The 23,336-nt window shown below is 36.4% G+C and overlaps 1 protein-coding gene across 3 annotated transcripts in view; it reads right to left on the minus strand.

Annotated features, from left to right (window-relative positions):
• Positions 1-23,336, minus strand: part of CSMD3 (CUB and Sushi multiple domains 3) — a 1,194,711-nt gene that overhangs the window by 594,753 nt on the left and 576,622 nt on the right. For all 3 annotated transcript variants that reach the window (XM_077772930.1, XM_077772929.1, XM_077772928.1), the window contains one exon: positions 4,784-4,905. In XM_077772930.1, coding sequence (XP_077629056.1) covers positions 4,784-4,905 — 122 coding nt within the window. The remainder of the gene's footprint in view (positions 1-4,783; positions 4,906-23,336) is intronic.

Here is a 23,336-nt window from a genome sequence, read left to right on the forward strand (position 1 = left end):
TTCCCTGAACAATATGGTAGCCACCAGCAACATGTGGGTATTACATACTAGAAATGTGGCTCATCTGAACTGATATCCTTTAAGTATTAAACACATTCTGAATTTCAAAGATTTAAAATGAAATAAAATGATGGTAAATTATTTCATTAATAATGTTTTCTGATTACATGACATTATAATATTAAGGTTAAATAACATATAACATTAAAATTAATTCCATCTTTTAAAATTCTAGCTACTAGAAAATTATATATGTGGCTCACATATTTCTTTTTTTAAATGTTTATCCACTTTTGAGAGAGAGAGAGAAAGGGGCGCGCGCACACACACACACACACACACACACACACACAGAATCCGAAGCAGGCTCCAGGCTCTGAGCTCTCAGCACAGAGCCAGACTCAAGGCTTGAACTCCCAAGCCATGAGATCATGACCTGAGCTGAAGTTGGATGCTTAACCGACTGAGCCACCCAGGGACCTCTCACATATTTCTATTTGACAGTGTTCTTGTAGACAGCCTTCAAAAAATTTTCAAGACATACTTAGATCAAAGAGTTTTGACAACTACTTTATTCTACAGTTAATTTTTTTAATATTTATTTATTTTTGAGAGAGAGAGAGATAGAGACAGGGTGCAAGCAGGGGAGGGGAAGAGAGAGAGAGAGACACAGAATCTGAAGCAGGATCTAGACTCCCAGCTATCAGCACAGAGCTGAATGCGGGGGTCAAACTCACCAACCATTAGATCATGACCTGAGACAAATCAGACAGATAATCGATTGAACCACTCAGGCACCCCTCTCTTAAAGTTTCTAACGGACGTTTTTTTTTTCTTTGTAAATGTGAGTAGCTGCAAAGTACGCAAGTTCTACTATACTATAATTTTATAAATACTTTAAACACAGTTACCTTAAAATCTTGTAACGTTAGTCCATTTAATTTCTAGAAAATGTCCACTGTATATTATAAATGCAAGGACAGTAAAATCAATCAGACAAATTAGGAATTCTATGTGTTTAATAAACCAGACTTTGTGTTTTGATTCAGATTACTCTCCAATTCGATGTGTTGTGTATTTTCTAATTCTAGGATATACAAAGACACAGACAGATTAAAAGATGGGTGGATAAATTATACATATACATATATACAAACATACATACAGACGTACATTAAGAGATAAAAAGATGGGACTTTCTGTAAGTTTGTTTTGTAGACGAAATAAGGTATTGTCAGGTATTGTCTCCTTCAAATATTTCCTAGTGAACCTTTTTTTTTCTTTTTTCTTTTTTTTTTTTTTTGCTTTGATATCAAAGTCTCTCCCCTCAGGAACCATATGCATGTAGAATTTTCTACTCCAGATCTCTAGAATTTTATTTACACTCATTTCAGCTGGAAGAGTAATATGTGACTTTCCTTTGAAACTGTGAAAGACAATCATGAAAAGGAAAGTGATAAAATAGAACAAACAGATAGAAGTGGGTCCTTAAGCCAGACAGTGTTAAAAAGTGGAGTACTTGAAAATGATGTTCAGCTCCGCGCGCCGACCCCCCACAACCTGGGAATTGTTTGTGTATTCCAGAATACACATACAAAAGATTGGAGGCAAATGCACTAGACAACTTAAATCAAGGAAGATCATCCACATACAAATTAAGGAAAACCTCAAGACAGAGAAGCATTTACATCACACATGGAGCTAAAAATGTTAAATGCATATCGTACTGCAAGAAGAAGAACTAATTCAATAACAAGGCTAGTTTAAAGTATTTCTTCTAATATTCTGATGTGCTGTTGTGAAGAAGCCCTCAATTATGTTTATCATTGAAATTCTAAAATTAAAGGAAATATTCCCTTACAGAAGCTTGCAGAAGGGTATAAAGTAACCTTAAAAACATATATGACTTCAAGATTGCAATGCTCAGTCATTATATTTTATTTTTAGTAAGCTAAATGGCAAGTTTGTAAACTGAGAAGTAAAAATGACTATAATTTAATGTTTAGCAACCTATAAATTAATCAACCACACAATCTAATGTGGAAGAAAATAGTATATAGTGACATTTTTTTCTGCATCAACACATAAATTAAATCTGGCAAATAACTAAAGACAAGTATGTTTTCTGATGAGATGGCAACATTTAGCAAAATAGATGTATTTAAAATGATCCTACTTTGAATGAGACATTTTATGTTTCCTTATTCAGTCAGCATAACAACTTTATGATATAATATTATTATCTCTAATAGATTTAAAAAAAACTAGTTCAGAGAAATCAAAATCATGCCTGCCTACAAATGTGTAACTACTAAGAGGGACAGTCTGTATTTGAACACAGTTCCATTCAGTCTCATTCAGCTTCAAATCTCAAGAGATTTTTCCACCAATCATACATGTGGCTTGGACAAGTAGAACACCATGACTGCTTTTAAAACTATCAAACATAAGGAAAACATGAACAATTATATTTAAAGAAAATTATAGATATTGCGATATTAAGTGTCTTGATTAATTGAGGTTTATACCAATCAGGAAAGCTGTGTACCCACGGTTCATGTCAGCGACTGCTTTCCTGAAAGAGATCTGGTGTGAGAATCTATTGAAGCGAAACAGAATTTTTCAAATTGTCTTATAACTTGTTAGTGCATCATGAAATCCATTTATTAAGGCATGACTCATATTTTAAAAACAAATAGGTCATCATAGATTAGAATAAAAAAATAGAGAAGTGAATTAACATATTAAGGGGAAATATTGTTTGGTGGCGCTGTGTGTACGTGAGTGAATTGGGCTACAATGTAAAAAAAAATAATTCTAACTGTGGGTCATGGTTAAAAATTCTTGAAAACCAATTTCTATAAGGATATCTTAAAATAGAGTTAAATCAACAGATCAAAAATTAATGTCCTCAGTAAGCTACTTGATAAAAATAGCAAAGAAGTGAAAGTAATTATGTCCTCCTTAGAAAATAAATTGGATTTTTTTAGAAGAAAAAGAAGAGATAAAAGTTTGGCAGATTGGGCAAGATAAACAAGGAGAAATGTGATGACCTCTGTGAATTTTCAGGTATCTCAGTAAATGAGAATAAATTAAACTCAGCAAAGCAGACATCTCATAGAACAGGAGATAATTACGATATTTTTATGACAATTATGGGTAATTATCATGACACAAAAAGATTTCTATCTCAGTGCAAGATTAGTATAATGTGTTTGTTCCATACTTTACAATGAATTTACTTCATGCTTATCTTGGTGTAAGATACTTACACCTTAGTGTGAGATATACCCTTGTAAACAACACGTATCTTAAGAAGTACACAGTTCTGACCTTTGCCAGCTCTGTGATCTGAGACAAGTTATCCAGCCTCCATGTTAAACACAGACAATAAAAGTATCTACTTCACAGAGGAGTCTTATGAGGATTAAATAATTTATAAAAAGTGTTGTGAGTAGCATTTGGCATGTTGCTAAATGTTCAATAAATGCAAGTTTTGTTTTCGAGTACTTCATGATTTTTTAAAATATTTTCAACAATCTAAAATTCGTACAGAGAAGATAACTGGACAAATAACTATTTGTTCAGTTGAACTGATTACACAGGTTGGATGGATAAAATAATTTCTTTTATATAGTGGAAAGGTTAGATTTAGTGATTTTCCCAAGTTTACACAGTTTGGAGCAAGGCTTCTGATCTCGTTCTTCTGATTCATAAATTGGGCCTTGTCTATGAGGCAAGTGTAGCTGACCACTGAATTGATTTTTTAAACCATGCTGCTGCTGTAAGGATTAGGCTTCATGAACATAAAATCTAAAACATCCTGGCAGGTAGTATACACTTTATCTAATAACAATGATTTAATGTGTTTTAAGTCCTTACTGTCTTAAGCACTCTGTAGTCATTACCTCATCTATTTCTTACAGCACTGTGAAATGTGTACTCTCATTATCCACATTTTTATAGATAAGAGACAGAATTAAAGGGCGGTTAGATAACTTGATCAAAGGTATCATTAAATTCTAAATCAGTATTTGAACTACAATCTAAATCAGTTTTATGGGCGCTACTACCAAACTTTCCTTCATCTAACCCAGAAAAGATACCATATGATCTGAGAGGAATTTTGATTCTGCCTTTCTGTATTCTTTCAAGGAGAAGGAGAATAGAGAGAAGACAGGAAAGCTAGTTAATTTTTCATCTGCTCTTACACTCGTTCAGCATAATAATTTTATTTGAAGTATTGTGGCGCATGCATGTTTAGATGATTCACTTATTTATAGTCAAATAGAAAGACAATTTAACCTTTTGAAATACCCATACTATGAATCTTCTATGAGTGCAGACCACATTAAAAGTTACGTTTTATAATAAGGAGTAGCTCTGTGATCTATAGTAATAAGAGAAACATTGAAAGAAAAGGAAGCTATGTACTAAAACATGATATATCTGAATGATATGTCAAGCAGAAAAGATATGAAGTGAAAAGCCATTATTCATAGCTTTAAAAAATACATACTTACAACTTCAAAAATATGTCTCAGAAAACATTCATCTATAATTTTAATGTGTTGTCATTTATATTAGTAACCAGGAGGAGAGCTGTGTTATTTAAAATTGACTTTTCCAATATTCTCATATGTTTATGTTTAGATAAGGGAGAAGTAGAAAGTACTGCAGAAATCATGCTCTAGTTATGAATTGTCTTTACTGCACTTTCCTCGTGATCTCTTTGCCTTTGTCTTTATGATTCTGCTTTGTGCCACAGATGGCTTTCCCTTACCTTATTTGTATTCACTGCTGTGATGACCCAGACGCACTGTGCATTGCTGTCATACTGGAATGGAAAGTTGGGAGACGTAAAGGTTCCACTTGGTCCTTGAAGATTAGAGCCACACGTCTTCACTAAAAGAGAAATTGCATTTTAAAAGTGAGCCTCTGCCTCATGCAAAATCTTAGCAATAAAGTGTTTTGCAAACAGACTTTAAATTCAAAATTGCACAATTATAAGCACATTGAAATATATATTAGGGCATTTGGTCACTTATCAAAGTGAGAGTATTTTCTATACCCTAACGTTCACAAGCTCAGTATTTTCAACATTAACTGAAAACTAACCATGAATAAAAGGCATTATATATTATCCTCTGACTATAAATAGGTTAGTTTAATTAGAGAGAGGTATATTTATGCAATATCTTGTTAATAAAAATCTGCAAAGAGAAAGAAACAAAGCCATGGATTGATTAAGCCATCCAGAAAATGTTTTCGATCCTATTTATTAAGTATCCTAGGAGTTGAGAGTAACAGAGAAATCAATATTAAAACCACTTTTACTGTTCTTATAACTGTGAATTAGGCCATTCAGACTATAAAAACAGCTGCACTGAGGTAATTTTAATAAATTCCCACAAAAGTTAATGTTGTAATATTTCATCAGTTTTCCAACCCTTCTTTCTTCTTCTTAAGAAGAATGAGTGGCCACACTATATCTGTGCCTTCTCTTCCTTCTTGGTCACCATGGTTTCTTGTGGGCATTAGTTTTGATTTGCATTCATTTACCTCATTCCATTAAAATCTTTCATGTGTCATCCTTTTCCAACTCATCAATAATAATTCATTGTATTTTTAAATTATGTACGTATATTTTCTTTTTATTGAGGTATGTATATTTTCAATGCTCTTGACTTTACATGGTTATTATGATCACCATAATAAATAAAATAAATTTTTTAATATTTATTTATTAATTTTGAGAGAGCGAGCGAGCAGGGGAGAGGGACAAAGAGAGAGGGGGAGAGAGAGAATCGCAAGCAGGCACCATGCTCAGTGTGGAGCCCAACATGGAGTTTGATCTCATGACCATGAAATCATGACCTGAGCTGAATTACAGAGTCAGGCACTTAAATGACTGAGTCACCCATATGACCATATTCATTGCCACCTTACAGATCTGTTGAGAGGTCCCACAAGTTTGCTTGACTTCCCCAAGATCACTCAGCTAATAAATGGCGGGGAGTCAGAATTAGAGCTCAAGTTCTTTCAACCCCAAGTCTTACTTTCCTCTCATCAAGGGTCTTTCTAGTATCATAAATAAAGTTTTATGAACTATTTTTCCCTTTAGCTTATATTTTAGCATAAATCTATTTCAGACAACTTGAAGTTTATATCTTGTGGTTAAACCATTTAGGATTAAATTGTTACTTCTCATTTTTCTTCCTTCAATATTAGTTACCAATTTTTCCTCTTTTCCATTTACTACCTAACTTTCTGTAAGTCTTCTATACTCATTACAGCATATTCATGCCTCTCATTCTCTCTCTCTCTCTCTGTCTCTCTGTCTCTCTCTCTTTCAATTCCCATGGTATATGAAGTCCCATCTTGGCTGATTTTAAGCTACCACAGATTATCAAGGCCTCACAAAATTTCTGAGTAGCCAATAATTGACCTTTTTCCCCCACTTTATTGAGATACAATTGATATACAACAATGTGTAAGTTTAAGGTATATAATGTGATGATTTAATACACTGTAAAATGATTTCAAGAAGGTTAGTTACCGCCATCATTTCATATAATTAATATTTGTGTGTGTGTGGGATAACATTTAAGATCCCCTCTCTTAGCAACTTTCAAGTACATGACACAATATTGTTAAGTATAGTAACTATAATGTATATTATATCCCCAGAAATTATTCATCTTATAACTGAAAATGTATTCTTTACCCAACACCTCCCCATTTTTCCCACTACTCCTGGCCCTGATATTGTCAACTACAAATCTAATCTCTGTTTCTATGATTTAGTCTTTTGTAAAATTTTTATTATGTTTATTTATTATTGAGACATAAACAGAACATGAATGGGGGCGGGGCAGAGAGAGAGGGAGACACAGAATCTGAAGCAGGCTCCAGGCTCTGAGCTGTCAGTACAGAGCCTGATGTGGGGCTGGAACGCATGAACCGTGAGATCATGACCTGAGCCTAAGTCGGACACATAACTGACTGAGCCACCCAGGCACCCATGATTTAGTCTTTTTTTAGATTTCACATATATGTAAGATCATTGCTCTTTAATATCTTATGAATCTTCTACGTGCATTATTACATTTTCTTCTCTCTTATTCACTTATGAAAGTATTACAGTTGACTTCTCTCATTTAGGTATCAAAACTGCTTTCTCAATGCCAGAAATGACCTTCGAATTGCTAAATCAAATAGTACCTCTTCATTTTTTTCCAAATACATGATGTCTTAGTGGTAATGGAAAGAATTGATAAGCTGTGCTTGAAATTATCTGCTTTCCCTTATACAGTCCTAAGCTCTCTTGATTCTTACCTAATTGTTTGACACCACAATGTCCATACTTTGTATTATTTTTTAAGTTTCTTTGTTTATTTATTTATTGAGAGAGAGAGAACAAACATTTGTGGGGAGGGGCAGAGAAAGAGGGAGAGAGAATACCAAGCAGGATCTGCTCTGTCAGCACGATGCCCCCAATGCAGGACTTGAATTCACAAACCTTGAGATCCTGACCTGAGTCGAAATACAGTTGGATGCTTAACTGACTAAGCCACCCAGGAGCCCCTCCATACCTTGTGCTCTTGGTTTTGTTTTGTTTTGTTGCCTTTGATCCTTAGGTAGCATAATTATAAACTGATTAAAAGGCCTATTTTTCTTTATTCAGTGGTCTCCCTGAATAATATAATTTATTTCTAGGACTACAGTAGTCACTTGTGTGTTGATAGCTCTCAAATTTACACCACCAATTTTTCCATCTCCTATTTCTAAAGTAATCATCTCTCTGCCTGCTGGGATGTTCTATGAAATGTTTTAAAGAAGCTTTTAATTAATTATACCTTTTTTTGAGTTTGTTGTTTATTTTTTATGGTATATGTTATTTATTTATTTTTATTTATTTATTTTTAATAGTTTATTGTCAAGTTGGTTTCCGTATAAAACCCAGTGCTCATCCCCACAAGTGCCCTCCTCCATGCCCGTCACCCTCCTTCCCCTCTCCCCCACCCCCATCAGCCCTCAGTTTGTTCTCAGCATTCAAGAGTCTCTCATGGTTTGCCTCCCTCCCTCTCCCCAACTATTTTTCCCCTTCTTCTCCCCCATGGTCCTCCATTAAGTTCCTCCTAATCCTTTATTCATGCAAACATATGGTATCTGCCCTTCTCTGCCTGACTTATTTCGCTCAGCATAACACCCTCAAGGTCCATCCATGTTGCTACACATGGCCAGATTTCATTTTTTCTCATTGCCATGTAGTATTCCATTGTATAAATATACCACATTTTCTTGATCCATTTGTCTGTTGATGAACACTTAGGCTCTTTCCATGTTTTGGCTGTTGTTGAGAGTGCTGCTATGAACATTGGGGTACATGTGTCCCTTTGCATCTACTTCCCTCCCATACATACAAAAGCACTCCTCAAGACCTATGTATTTGTCATCTGAAACATTCCATTTTCCTTCTTTTCTTTTCCCCCCAATTTCTAGCACTTCATCATCATCTCCTCTTGAACTAGAAAAAGCTACTTAACTCCTTTCCTGTACTCATTTTTCTTCCTGTGTTCCATCCTCTTTAGTGTTACTATATTTATCGTTCTAAAAGCGGAAGCGATTAACTTACTTGACCTCATTAAAAACCTTGATCTTTGTTTCCTATAGAATAAATTACAAACTGCCTAATACAAAATATAAAATTGTTTCTATGGGGATCTAGATTTCTTTTCCAGTACAATCTCCTGCCATTGTATACAGTATACACTCAATTTGTGCCAGAAAAGAATTCTTGTTCTTCTTTGTATATATCACACCCTTATAATTCTCCACTTATTTCTAAGTGGATGGTGTTTTCCAAGCCTAAGATGTTATTCCTTCTTACCACCCCTTTCAGAAATTCTTTTCATTTAAACAAATCCAAGATGATGTGTCACTTCTTTCTATGAGAAGTATTCCTAATTCCTCTGCTCAGGGTTCTGTAATGGACTCTAGTCTTCTCAGCACATTATTTGAACAAAATATCATAAAGATGTTTAAGAGCTAGTGATCTAATAGAAAAATAGTTATAAACATTTTAAGTACTTCACAGCAATAAAATATTGATAGCAATCACATGATTGAAGCTAGTAGACTCAGCTTTCTGATAGGACATACTGCTTCCTTGAGTGACACTACTTGGCAATTCTCTGGTATGCTTTGTTTTCTTTCTTTTTTTTTTTTTTACAAATAGTTTATTGTCAAATCAGTTTCCACATAACACTCAGTGCTCATCCCCACAAGTGTCCTCCTCCATGCCCATCCCCCCCTCCCCCCCACATCCATCAGTCCTCAGTTTTTGTCAGCATTCAAGAGTCTCTCATGGTTTGCCTCTCTCCCTTTCCCCCACCATTTCCGCCCTTCTTCTCCCCCTTGTTCCTCCGTCAAGTTCCTCCGTCAAGTTCCTCCTAATCCTCCTATACATGCAAACATATGATATTTGTGGTATGCTTTGTTTTCTAATATGTATACACACTTATAAGCTTTTCTGGACAAGTTCTGTTTTTCATCTCTGTTTGTTAACTCCTGATGCAGTGGCTTTCATAATACAGAGATGTTTACTAAAGGAACAAATATCCAAGTTCTTTATCACAGTTCTTTTTTTTTTTTTAATGTTTTATTTATTTTTGAGAGAGAGATAGAGACAGCAGGGGAGGGTCAAAGAGAGAGGGAGACACAGAATCCGAAACAGGCTCCAGGCTCTGAGCTAACTGTCAGCACAGAGCCCGACGCGGGGCTCGAACCCACGAGCCGTGAGATCGTGACCTGAGCTGAAGTCGGACGCTTAACCGACTGAGCCACCCAGGCGCCCCTCTTTATCACAGTTTTTAAGTGGAGTATCAAATGACCTCTACATGATGAAAAATAAACACTGTAAATATGTTCTAGACTAGGAAATTGTACTTTTTTAAAATAAAGAAAAAACACTCATAAAATGACAAGTTAAAATCAACCATATATATGTTGGATTTACAAGATGCTATAGGAATCAGCTACGGAAGAAATGCTATGGAAGTGATAACAGATCAGGGAAGGTGATCCTTAGGAAGTGACACAGAAAAAACCTTTTATTTCTAAGTTTTTCCCTCCCCTGGTAATTTAGGAGCCTTTCTCCCATGGCTCTTGGATAAACCTTATAAAGAACAAATCCATTCTGATCAAATCAAGGTGAATTTGTAGAAAATCATAAGGTGTCCATTTCCCCAGTAATACTTCATAAGACACTATCTTTTAAAAATTAACATGTGACCATTACTATAAGGTATGGTTGAAACGAAATGTTTTAAGGACATTCGAGGAAAAAAAATTATCCCATGTGTGCAGACATATAGGCTCTGAATATAAAACAAGGCTCTGATGAAAAATTGACTCAGAAAGTAAAATGGTTCCAGAAATTAAATATTTTTGAAGACGGACGGTATAGGAGGTCTAGTTTGAGCTATATTAGCTTAGACAAAATAAATATTTTCAAAGTTTTGAAAAATGCTTTTTACATTAAAATAAAATATTTTAAATGAAGGAATTAGTCATCTAGGGAGGAAGACATGCTTAGTAAATGAAACAAGTTTTAGAATTAATTTTTAACTGACCTCATAAAAGACTGCTGTAAAAAATGGATAAATTGTGCTAGAAATCTATTATCAGAGTGGACAAAGGAAAACAGGATGAGTGAGAAGAACATCACGAGAAGCAGAGCATCTGTCCTTTTAATGGACATCACTGAGCACTGTGGAGTTTTCACAGAAAATAGAATTCCATTAAATAAGTACATATCTCTGGGTTGAATGTCAGGATTTTAGTCTTTCTGTACCATATTTCACATGTTCGGAGGACTCTGTTCAACCACACTTTATCTTTCTCTTGCACTTTCTTTTTGAGAAGGAAACTCATAACAGTTCAGAAAATCGCACACAGAATTTGTTTTATTAAGAAGTGAATTCCTACATGGAAGTTTAAGTTCATAATAATCTAAATACAAATATGTAGAATTTAAGTAGTGACTGGAAATATGGTTATAACACTTTTATTTTTTTTTATTTTATTTTTTGTTAATGTTTTATTCGTTTCTAGGAGAGAGAGAGAGACAGCGTGAGCAGGGGAGGGTCAGAGAGAGAGGGAGTCACAGACTCTGAAACAGGCTCCAGGCTCTGAGCTGGCAGTCAGCACAGAGCCCGAAGCGGGGCTCGAACCCACGAACCGCGAGATCATGACCTAAGCGAAAGTCGGTCGCTTAACCGACTAAGCCACCCAGGCGCCCCATATAACACTTTTAATACATCAGAATTTTACTTTGCTTTTATTTCACTTTAATACGGTATATAATATAATCTACCTTAAAAAATACTGAGTTATCTAAACATGAAAGACCTGTTGTAAAACTTCAGAAAAACAGGTAGGGAAACTACTCTCTGAATCAATCTCAATTCTCAGATAGTCATGAAACATGTAAATACCCCCCACCCCCACCAAACACACAAACACACACACGTCTGAAGGGTGGACGATAAAACTTATTTAAATCAGTGTCTGGAACTATCAATAAGTAGTTCTACTTAATAATATTTAATTGGACATCCCAGTCCCTATGTCTTCACGAGAAGCTGATAAAGTGTCAGAAGTGGAGTAACAATTAGGACTAATCTTCAAATATATCTAAGCATCATCTGCATAAGAATGGGAAGTCTAATCCGTATCTTCACTGAAAGGAAGCATATAAATGTGGAATAATAATGAAATGAACCCAAAGCAGAAAACTGGAAAACAGAGAAATTGCCATGAAAAGGACAGAATTAAAATCAGCAAAAAGCAGACTGTACAGGATCAGATAAATTTGATTAAAACCCAGCACAAATGCAATTCCTATTAAAAGTGAGAAATACAATGTACAGATTTTTCAGGTCAAAAATAAAGTAAGGAAATTACTTTATTTTTCTTTCTCCAGTTCTTGGTTGTCCAAAATTTAACCTCATCATGAAGGTCAGGTTTACATACAAAGCTGCTTCTCCTTGCTCTTTGTTTCACTGAGTCATCCTACTGGTTTAAGGATGAGAGCACAAAGAGCATGAAACCAGTAATAGAAATGATTTGTATAAATTAATGACTCAGTTTGATTTTTGAGAAAAAGAAAATATAACTTAATCTAGTTTTATCAATAAGAAAGAGATCAGTTAGGTGGTAGGCAAAGATGAGATAAATTATATGCACAATATACCTAGAAACCATAGTGCTTTAGGGCCATTGATGAGGGAAACAGATGTAGAAGTAGGAAGAAAAGAAAGAAAGAATATGATGGTGTGTAGTGACGAAGACAGGAGAAACTGGTTAGACATAGAATTTAACATCTAAGAGTATGTTCTATTCAGCTTCAAACTGTTGGTCTACCTCTGATGTCTACTGCCCACATCCTTTCCCAAATTACCCAGATTAATTGAGCAGGTTATCAACTGTAGATTTGAAAACCATGTTTGTTTGTTTGCTCAGAGAAAATTGGGGACAGTGTCTACTTGAATTTATGCAAAATCAACATAATCCAGAAAATCAGAAAGTAAGATTTAAAGCCAGAGTTAACTATCAGACATTAAGTTTACACTTCCTGGCCCAAGAAATTCACTGACATCTTTTTGAAAGCTTTGGACCTCCCAGAATTTAAAATAGGGGATGAGGCTATCTGCTAGACATCTAAAAAGGCAAGAAACTTGAGGAGTCAAATTTGTAATTTCAAAATGCACCATGCCCTAAGCTACTTCTATAACTTTTCATATGCTGTTTCCCTCATCTGGAATACTCTTATTTAGCTCTTTTTTTTTTTTAAGTTTATTTATTTATTTTGAGAGAGAGAGAGAGAGAGAGAGAGAGAATGTGTTCGTGCGGTGGGGAGGGGCAGAGAGGGTGAGACAGACGATCCCAAGCAGGCTCCCCACAGTCAAGTGTGGAGCTAGACCCACAAACATTGAAATCATGATCTGAGCTGATATCAAGAGTTGGATGCTCAATTGACTGAGCCACCCAGGCACACCGATTCTTAACCTGCTAGCCAAAATTCATTCTTCCAAAGCCTTAGTTGTATTAGAGCATTCTTATTCTAATTACTTAAGTACTGAATTCCTTTATGTCAGTAAATATGCCTTTCATCTCCTAGTGACAAAAAAAATTGACTTAGTGTGTAGAACTGAGTAAATGCTCAGAAGAGTGGTTTTTAATTAATGAACGATTAAATAAAGTGAAATACACCTAAATATAAGAAATAAAATAAGACTAAAGTTTGCAAGTTTACAAAATTAAAGTTTACATTTAAATGTTCTCATTAAAAAGTGAGAAAAAGAGGCATTTCTTCAAAGAAGCATCTCAGGATAATTTGGATATCACTTGAAATTCTAGACAATCTTTCCTCCTAGTGAAAGGTCAAATGACTCTTTGATGATAATTTGTTATAATTTTTTATGGAGATATTTATTCAACACCAAACATTGACTTTGGATGTTTCAATGCAAAAATGAATAAGATAGGACTTTTTCTTTAAGAGACTTGAAGTCTTAAAGACACAAACAGGTCATTTTAATAGTTGTTATAAGTGCCAAAATAAAGGTAGCAGGTGTAAATGGGAACACAAAAAATGCACACCTTTGCAACTTGAGAGTTTAGAGAAGTCATTCTTGAGATGATGTCAGAATTGAACTTTGGAAAGTTAGGACACATGAACTCAGAAGAGAAATTATGACGGGCTTCTAAGCAGAGGGGAAAAGGGCAATAAGTAACATGGTGTAAAAGAAAATGAATTCCTGGGGCGTCTGGGTGGCTCAGTCAGTTAAGCGGCTGACTTCGGCTCAGGTCATGATCTTGTGGTTCGTGGGTTCCAGCCCCGCATTGGGCTCTGTGCTAACAGTTCAGAGCCTGGAGCCTGTTTCCGATTCTGTATCTCCCTCTCTCTCCGACCCTTCCCTGCTCACGCTGTCTCTCTCCCTCTCTCAGAAATAAATAAAACATTAAAAATTTTAAAAATAAATAACAAAAATGAATTCCCAGAATTGTTTGTAGCTGATGAGATTCCTCAGATAGAGCTGAAGATGTAAATAAACAACTCTTCACCAAGGGCCATACATGATAAGCTAAGGTAGTTGTTGGATGTGTGTGTGTGTGTGTGTGTGTGTGTGTGTGTGTTTGCCAAAACTAAGGTGATACTTTGGGGGTTTTGAAGGACACTTGACTGAACTGCAGCTGTGGTTAGCTTGATCAGTCCAGGTGTTGTATGCAGGATGCATTTAAAATTCTAAAAACGAGTGGCCTAGAGATAAGGATGAAAAAGTCAAGTCATGTACTTTTCTCTCCCCCATCTATTTATTTTTTAAATATAATTCTATGTAGGTTTAAATCAGAGGGCACAGCTTATTGATCCACTTATTTATTTACTCATTCATACAACCAACAGTAATTATTTTTTAAAATGTTTATTATTTTAGAGAGAGAGAATATAGGGGAGGAGGGAGGGAGGGAGGGAGAGAGGGAGGGAGGAAGGAGGAAATGAGAGAGAGAGAGAGAGAGAGAGAGAGAGAGAGAGAGAGAGAGAATCCTAAGCAGGCTCCGTGCTGCCAGCACAGAGCCTGACACGGGGCTCAATCCCACGAACCATGGGATTGTGACCTGAGCCGAAATCAGGAGTTGGATGCTTAACTGAGTAAGCCACCCAGGCGCCCCAACCACAGTAATTATTAAAACAAACAAACAAACAAAAAACTAGGATGCACTCAACAGTATGAAGATTAGTGAATGTGCAGTTGTGAGCCAGGCCCTTCCTTCATACACCCCACATTCTAGGGAGAGAGACAGACATGAAACAGCCCATTACAAAATTATATAGTCATGAAAAGGACACACAGGAGAAGTGCAGGATTCTTTGAAAGTACAGGCATATCTCATTTTAGTTTGTTTGCAGGTACCGAGCTTGTTACAAATCGAAGTTTTGTGGCAACCCTGTATCTAGCAAGTCTATCAGTGTCACTTTTTTTTCCAATAGCATTTGCTCATTTCAGGTTTCTGTGCCACATTTTGGTAATCTTCACAGTATTTCAAACTATTTTATTATTATTATATTTGGATTGCTTTTGAATTGCTGCCATCTCATGATAAAACTTGCATGAATGAGAAACTGCTTCTTAGGATGAGCAAAGAAAGTGGTTTTTTAAGATGGGATCTACTCCTGGTGAAGCCTCTGTAAAGACTGTTGAAATGCAACAAAGGACTTAGAATATGACATCAATTTCATTAGTAAAGCAATGGCAGGTTTCAGAGGACTGACTCCAACTTTGAAAGTTCTAGTGTGAGTAAAATGCTATCAAATAGCATCTCATGTTACAGAAAAATGCAGGAAAAAATGAGTGAATTGATGTGAAAACTTCACTCTTGCTTTTTTTTTTTTTTTTTTTTTTTTTTTAAGAAATTGCCACAGTCACTCTCAAACTTCAGCAACCACCACCCTGATCAGGATCAGTCAGCAGCTACCAGCATCCAGGCAAGACTCTCCACCCACAAAAGCATTAAAACTCCCTGACCACTCACAGGATGGATAGCATTTTGTTTTTAGCAATAAGTTGCTTTTTTATTCGTTTTTTTTGTAGACATAATGCTATTGTATACCTAATAGATTATAGTGTAAAGATAATTTTTATATGCACTGGGAAACCAAAACACTCATTTGACTCACTTTATTGTGATATTTGCTTTATTTCTGGACATCTGGGACCAAATCCACAATATCTCCAAGCTATGGTTGTATATATTTAGGAGACTCGTAATAGCCCAGGGAGTCAAATCATGAAGCTATTCCTCAAAAAAAAATTAGAGGCCATCAGTACATCATAATTTAAGGTATGGCATAGAAAGAAAACACATGTTAAAAAAAGATTATATAGTATTCTTTAAGAAAAATAAAAATGTATATTTTTCAAATATATCCAATAACCAAACCAAGTGTTAATATTTTTCTTTGAATTTTATAAATATGCTAGCATGAACTGTTAGAAATTACTGTGGCTAGACTTTAGATGTTGGTGCTGCTAATCAAATTTTAAAGGATCTCAAAGCAGTTTGTTTTTAGGTAGGCATGTTATCTTCTGCTCTCTGATTTTTTTTTATGCCACTCGGCTTATCAAATCCATGGTGATATGAAGGACACACACCAGCCAATCATTTCCCTAACTAATGGGGTTTCATTAGAAGTGCTTTTCTGCCTAACAATGAACAGAATATGCTTCTAAGGCAACATCCAAGATCTTTATAAAAGGAAAAAAAGAAAAGTAAACAAAAAGACTGGGAGACCACATCTGAGAACTGGGTCATGGAATCCTAGGATATGAAAACCATTGATATACAGGAGAGTCTATTTCTCTATGTAGAAGAATTATATTTCAAAAATTATTGTTCATGATTTTAAGGAACAAAATATAAGATTCTACAGAATGACAACCACCATGATCACTTTTGAGTTTTTACTACTCAAGGATAACACTGTTACATAAATCTAAGATAATGTTCTAAAAATTTCTAAATATTTGGCAAGTAGAGAGCTCTTGGCACAAAGCTACCATTCAGAGCAAAATAGAACAAATAAATTGGTCCCAAATGATGTAGATATTGGGTGGAAAAGAATACTACCCCATCCTTTATCTGCCACACCAAAACAAACTGAGTGAAACAAGCATTTTAAGTCTCATAAACAGGTTAAAAATGTTTCTTAAGTAGGGGCATCTGGGTGGCTCAGTGAATTAAGTGCCCAACTTTGACTCAGGTCATGATCTCACAGATTTTGAGTTGCAGCCCCACATCGGGTTCTCTGTGGTCAGTGTGGAGCCTGCTTTGTCCCCCTCTTTCTCTGCTCCTCTCTCACTCATTCTCTCACTCCCTCTCTCTCAAAAAAAAAACATTAAAAATTTTAAATATTTCATAAGTAGAACTCCAGAATATCATTTCTTACATCCTGATATGGTGACAAGTAAATTAGTTTAATTAAATCTCTCAAAAATTTAAATTAATACATATGTGAAAACCCCAGATTTATTTAACATTGAGGACTGAAATAGAAATGCCCAAATCAGATGTTACTTGATCAAAAGCACACAAGTGACCCACCAGTAACTAAGCTGGGATTGGGAAATTAAAAAAGGGGTATGTGGGCATCTGGCAAGAATATGCCCAGGATAAAGGAAGACATCGCTACCCAAAATGTTTAGACACCTCTGAGTGCGGGCCAAGTTTTCTAATACTTCTAATTTTTCAAAAGGTGGGACTCTGGATGTTTATTTGGAATGCTTAATATTTCAAATGTTGGAAAAATTTCTTAAAGATATAACAATCTTCAATAGCCAAAAAATGTATATAAGCCATTTCTGGACAACAGGCCTCTGATCTGCAAGGTCTGATTCACATATTCACTTTGATGTGAAATTAAAACAAGTAGATTAGGATTGCAGTGAAATAAGAGAGTTTAAAAACAGAACTGCAAATATATTTCAGTTATAGAATTGCAACAAATTGCTTTAGTGCATCTAATTTACAGTTTTTTAAAAATTGCTTTCAAAATGAGAAACTCTTATGAATTAATTTATTTTATTCTTCTCCTCAGTGTCGTTTGTTTTTTAGAAATAAAACTTAAAATTTTTTTTAACATTTCTTTATTTTTGAGAGACAGAGTGTGAACAGGGGACGGCAAAGAGAGAGGGAGACACAGAATCCAAAGCAGGCTCCAGGCTCTCAGCTGTCAGCCCAGAGCCTGACGCAGGGCTCGAACTCACAAACCGCGAGATCATGATCTGAGCCAGAGTCCACAGATTAACCGACTGAGTCACCCAGGTGCCCCAGGAAATAAAACTTTAATCTGGAAAAATTTTAGATTCACAGAAAGGATGTAAAGTTCATACACAAGAGTTCTCATGTGCTCACTCCACTTAAACATCTTACACAACCACGGATATCTATCAAAACTAAAGAAATATCACTGGTACATGCTTCTTAACTAAATGTCAGACTTTATTTGAATTTCATCAGGTTTTACATTTGTTTTTGCTTTGTTCCATTTTTTAAGCTAATATCATTTTTTTCTGCTCCAGGATCGAATCCAAGATATCTCATTGCATTTATTGTTATTTCTCTTTAGCCTGCTCCTTTAATGTCATCTTAAATTAATATTTTGCCAATCATCCACAAGTGTGGGGGGGGCACACGCGCGCATGTGCATACACCTGTGGAAAGTCGATACTCCCATGTATAATCAACCCTAGAGCAAACATGAAGATGAGTTTCTGAGCTGGCAAACCTTGGAGCCAGAACCTGAACAGGGTGAAGTTGATAAATAATAACTTACATGCCATGGGAGCCCTTGGTTGACCCTGTCTGCATCACACCAGAAGCATCGTTCTAGACAAAATTCTTAAAGATTCGTTTCCAAGGGTGTAGTTGGAAACAAACAAAATTCTACAGGGTGGTAGCAAGAAAATAATTCAGTGCTCTGGAAGTCAGTAAGTGGAACAACTACAACGAGCTGTTCAGATGCCACGGGATCTCCTTACCAGGGGCTCTTTTTAAACAATGTAGAAACCTTATTCTCTGAGCTACAAACAATGGTTGCAGGATGTGAAATCATCACTCTCAGCTTTACAAACAACCAGGAGTCTCTTAGTATCAATCCATGGGAGTGATAAAGAGTAGTGGCCCTCTGATTTTTGCGCTTTTTGTGCCTCTCAGGAGCCTAAAAATACTAGATAGTCACACTGTTTTGTGTTTATGCCTCATTCCCAATTATCAGCTTGGCACAGGGCTTTGCAGCCTGCACACTAGTGACATTTTCAGCTAGACGTTATTTGTTGTGCTGTCGGGGGCTGTCCTGGGCTTTGCAAATGCTTTGCAGCATCCCTGTCTCTGTCCCTTAGATGTCATTAGCAGCACCTCCAAAGTTATAACAATCAAAAATTGTCCCCAAACATTGCCAAATGTCCTTTGCATGGCAAAATTCGGCCTCCCTCCCATTAGGAATCACTGCTTTACTGTAATGTCTTTTGTTCACCTAATATCTTCGATTTTTGCTCACTCTTTGGCTTCTCTTTATCCTATACTTCATCAAGATGTTTTGGTGAAGGGAATTATGGCAATAAGGCAGAAGCTTCAGCTTCCATTACAGTGGGGACTTATCGTATTAAAAAGTGATTAATAGAGCATTTTGACACTCAAGAAGAAATTCAAATCTTATTTACTGAAACTATATTCTATACCCTTGATAGGTCCTTCCCCTATCATTTACCTAATCCCCATTCATAATTTTTTTAAGGTTATTTTGAGAGAGACAGACAGAGCACTAGTTGGGGAAGGGCAGAGATGGGGAGGAAAAGAGAGAATTCCAAGCAGGCTTTGCATTGTCAGCACAGAGCCCCAAGCTGAGCTCCAGCTCACAAACTCTGAGATCATGACTTGATCTGAAATCGAGAGTCGGACGCTTAACTGACTGAACCACACAGACGTCCCTCCCCATTCATACTTTAGAATTTCAGTGGGAGCCCCTCTGAGACAGTTTCACTGGTAGCCCTCAATCCCAGTCCACCCAGAGCAGCATGCTTCTGTCTTTTGTCCCCATACTTTAGATCTTTACAAGCTAATTTATTGCAAATATTTTCTTACTCTGTTCTATTGTCTTTTTCCCCCTTAGTGAACCGTGAGTCCCTTCAGGACAATTATCACATATTATTACTGATTAGTCCTTGATTGGTCCTGCAGGAACTCAATTAGTGCTTATTGAATGAATGACACCCTTAGGAAATGGAGTCTTGATTGTGACACCAAACTAAAGGATGTGGTATGTCAAGGAGAAGGATGAGGGTTACTGGGGATTATGGAAAGCATAGACTCATGAAAGAAATTGGGCCACAATATATCTAGAGCTGGCTATGTGTGTATGTTTTTAGTATTTACTCTGAGGAGTTAATTTCAATTATAAAATGAAATATAATGAAATATTTAAGATAATGTTCTAAGACTTGCCACTGGCAAAGTTGTCAAATGCTTGAAATGTATTTGTTTCCTCCTTGCTAAGATTTCTCCTGATTTTAGGTTGTCTCATGGGTATGAGATTCAAACCCTCTCTGAGTCCAGATTCTAAGCTCTTAAAAACTGTACAAAAAAACTGCTGTGTAACCACTATGAAAACAAATGCTGTTTTTTTGTTGCACATTTTAAAAAATTGAGCTGTTTTATTTTCAATAGATGTCTTGGTCCCCATACTTATTTAGTTGTACAACTCATGTCAAGATATGTACTGACGTTCTCAATGTTCCTTCTCAATTTAATCATATTATTGAAGGAACAAATTCTTTACCTGTATGCACTCTGATAATGTAAATCTCACTATCCATTCAACATCCTAGTTAGAAAGCATCACATTATGCTTGTGTTGTTAAGTTACCATAGGGAAAAAAGTCAATGATGAATTCTCCCAACTAAGAGGATATTTGTAGGTGAATAGTTTGTGGTATTGAACTAGGTACTCTTACAGATTTGGTTTAAAAAATCTGGAGTGTCTAGGTGGCTCAATCAGTTAGGCAGCCCACTCTTGACTTTGACTCAGTTCATGATCTCATGGTTCATGGGTTCCAGCCCTGCTTAGGATCCTGTCTCCTCTCTCTCTGCCCCTCCCTGGGGCACATGCTCTCTTTTTTTCTTTCAAAATAAACAAATAAAGTAAAAAATAAATAAAATAAAATGCCTCTTGCCTTAAATGGAAAAAAGAAGAAGAAGGAGGAGGAGGAGAAGGAGAAGAAAGTCTCTTGCCTTAAACTGGGGAGTTGCTTTAGCACTGGCTATAACCGCATAGGAATTTTTTTTCCGTTCTTTTCCAACCCCATCTTCCTAAAAGAAGAATTTTAAAGTTTAAGGTTCGATTAGTTGTTGTTAGCTCAAGATATGTCCCTATTACCTGGTGTTTCAGAATCTTTGACTTTCAAACAAGTCCTATCCTGTGACATGTAAACTCTTCAATGCCATATGAATCTGTGATGTGAATCCCTAGAGATGATAGCAAATAGTGGTAACAATAACCTCATAATGAATGCTCACTACATAGCAGGCACTGTATAGGGAACTTTACTTATTTTACAGCATTAATCATTGAGAATAAGACAAAAAAGAACAAAACACGATACTATGAGTTACATATTACTTTTCAGAATATAGTTCAGAGAGTGGAGACTGATTACATTGGTTCAAACCCTGGCTCTACAGTTTACTATCCATTCGCCTACACTGAATCCCTGAATCTCTCCTTGCCTCAGTTTCATTTGTAAGAAAGCAATGGTACTATGGTATCTCACAGGTTTGTCAGAGAATCAAATGAATTGATATACTTAAAGCCTGTCTAGGATATAGTAAGCTCTGTGTATTCATTGTTATTATTTATTTAATTTTTATTGTTATTATTTAAAGTTATTATTTGAATTTTTATAAAAAGGATGACTGAACTTAGAGAATTTAATTAGATAAATTACCCAAATTTACTTGAACTCACAGCAGTTAGATGCCAAAATCTGTTTTTATAAATTTTGCTGTAAATATTTTATATTTTTGTCAATTTTGCTTTATTTTTAGGTAATATTAAAATAGAATATCCTTGTAAGTTATTGAGAGAGGGCAAGATGGCGGAGAAGTAAGGAGCTCCGTACTTGCACTCGTGCCCATACATCACACAGAAAAGATCTGAAGCCATTGGAAACCTTACAAAACCTGAGAGATTGGGAGACAAAGGATGCAGAATCCACTGAGAGAGCCTTCTAACGTGAGTGCGAACCGGGGAAGATAAAATCGGGCCGGGATCGGAGACTCCAGGGTGGGAGACGATCCCCCTCTACCCTCTACGGGGAGTGAGAGGGGAAAAGGAGAGAGTCCGAAACAGAAAAACCTCCGCTCGGGGGAGAAAAACCTCCGCTCGGTGCATAGAAAGACCGTACTTGCCAAATACCTGCACACCAGGTCCCCTCGCGCCAACTGGTCCTGGAGGGGGCTGAGCACACAAACTGCTTCTTTGTGCTGGCTCTTGGAGGCTAGACTTCAGAGTGGTGGCGCGCCTGCCGCCATTGTAGCTCCCGGGCGGCTGGGGCCCCTGAAAGAGCCGCGTGGACACCGGGCATCCGCGCCCCTGGCTGGCTGGAACTCGAGAGGGAAGGCAAGGAACTAAAAACTGGGAAATTAGCCTGTGAGTTCGTGTTTTGGGTGATGAGCCATAGAGGGACCCAGTTTTCCTCACTCCAGCGGGCTCAGGCTCAGAACACCCTGCGGGCAAGCCCCCGCCCCTGCGTACCAGCCTGACCCAGAGAAGGAAGCAGGGATTCTGACTCCGCCCCCAGAGATCGGCAGGGGGCCTGGAATTGCCCGAGGGGGTTGCCTGGGAAGCTGTGTCTAAGGCAATTTCAGCGGGCGCGCGGATGGGGATTTGGACATTGGAACTGGCCTGGGTTGAAGAGTGCAACCAACTTCGGCTCTGCCCCCAGGACGGGGAGTTTACACACCCAAAAAAGAAAGGAGCAGCGCTTGCTTCAAGAAGGGACTGGAGCACCGTCACTCTCCTCCCCACAACCGCCAAGGCAGAGCNCAGTTTTTTACTTGCTTAAAAAATAAAAAAAATAAATAAAAAATAAAAAAAATAAAATAAAATAAAATAAAATAGAATATCCTTGAGAAAAATTCCAATTAGTCATAGTAGCTCTTTATTTCCATACATTAATATATTTTAATACAAATACTTGTATCATTACTTATGCCCATTACAGTATGTCAAATTATTTTCATGTTTAAGAACATGAAAATATTTCTTATTAATATATACACTATTTATACCAATACTTTGACCAATACTTTTAATCCCCTGATTCTTGAAGGCTAATGCTTTATAAATATATAATGCATGATTCTTTCCATATTTTCTGCATATTATTTTTATGATATGTATAGTACATTTTCTTATGTATAGTGCATTTAACAAAATTTTAAGGATCATGTGGCCTACAAAGGACAAAGAGTTGATTACTTAATAAGCTGTTTCATAAAAATCATTAAGTATTAAAGCAGTCTTCATAATCCAAGAACTCAGGACTATCACAAATTTCCCACAGTATGTAGACCATCACCAAAAAGAAGACAGTAATAAAATCACATTTATTTAGTCCATAAATCAATGCAAACAGTGTTCTACCTGGTAATGGTATCCTGTTAGTCAGTGAAAAATGTGTACAGAATTCACTCCTGGGTGGGAACTGTATGAT

The sequence above is a fragment of the Crocuta crocuta genome, unplaced genomic scaffold (assembly GCF_008692635.1).
Source record: "Crocuta crocuta isolate KB4526 unplaced genomic scaffold, BGI_CrCroc_1.0 scaffold479, whole genome shotgun sequence".
In the NCBI taxonomy this organism is placed as follows: domain Eukaryota; kingdom Metazoa; phylum Chordata; class Mammalia; order Carnivora; family Hyaenidae; genus Crocuta; species Crocuta crocuta.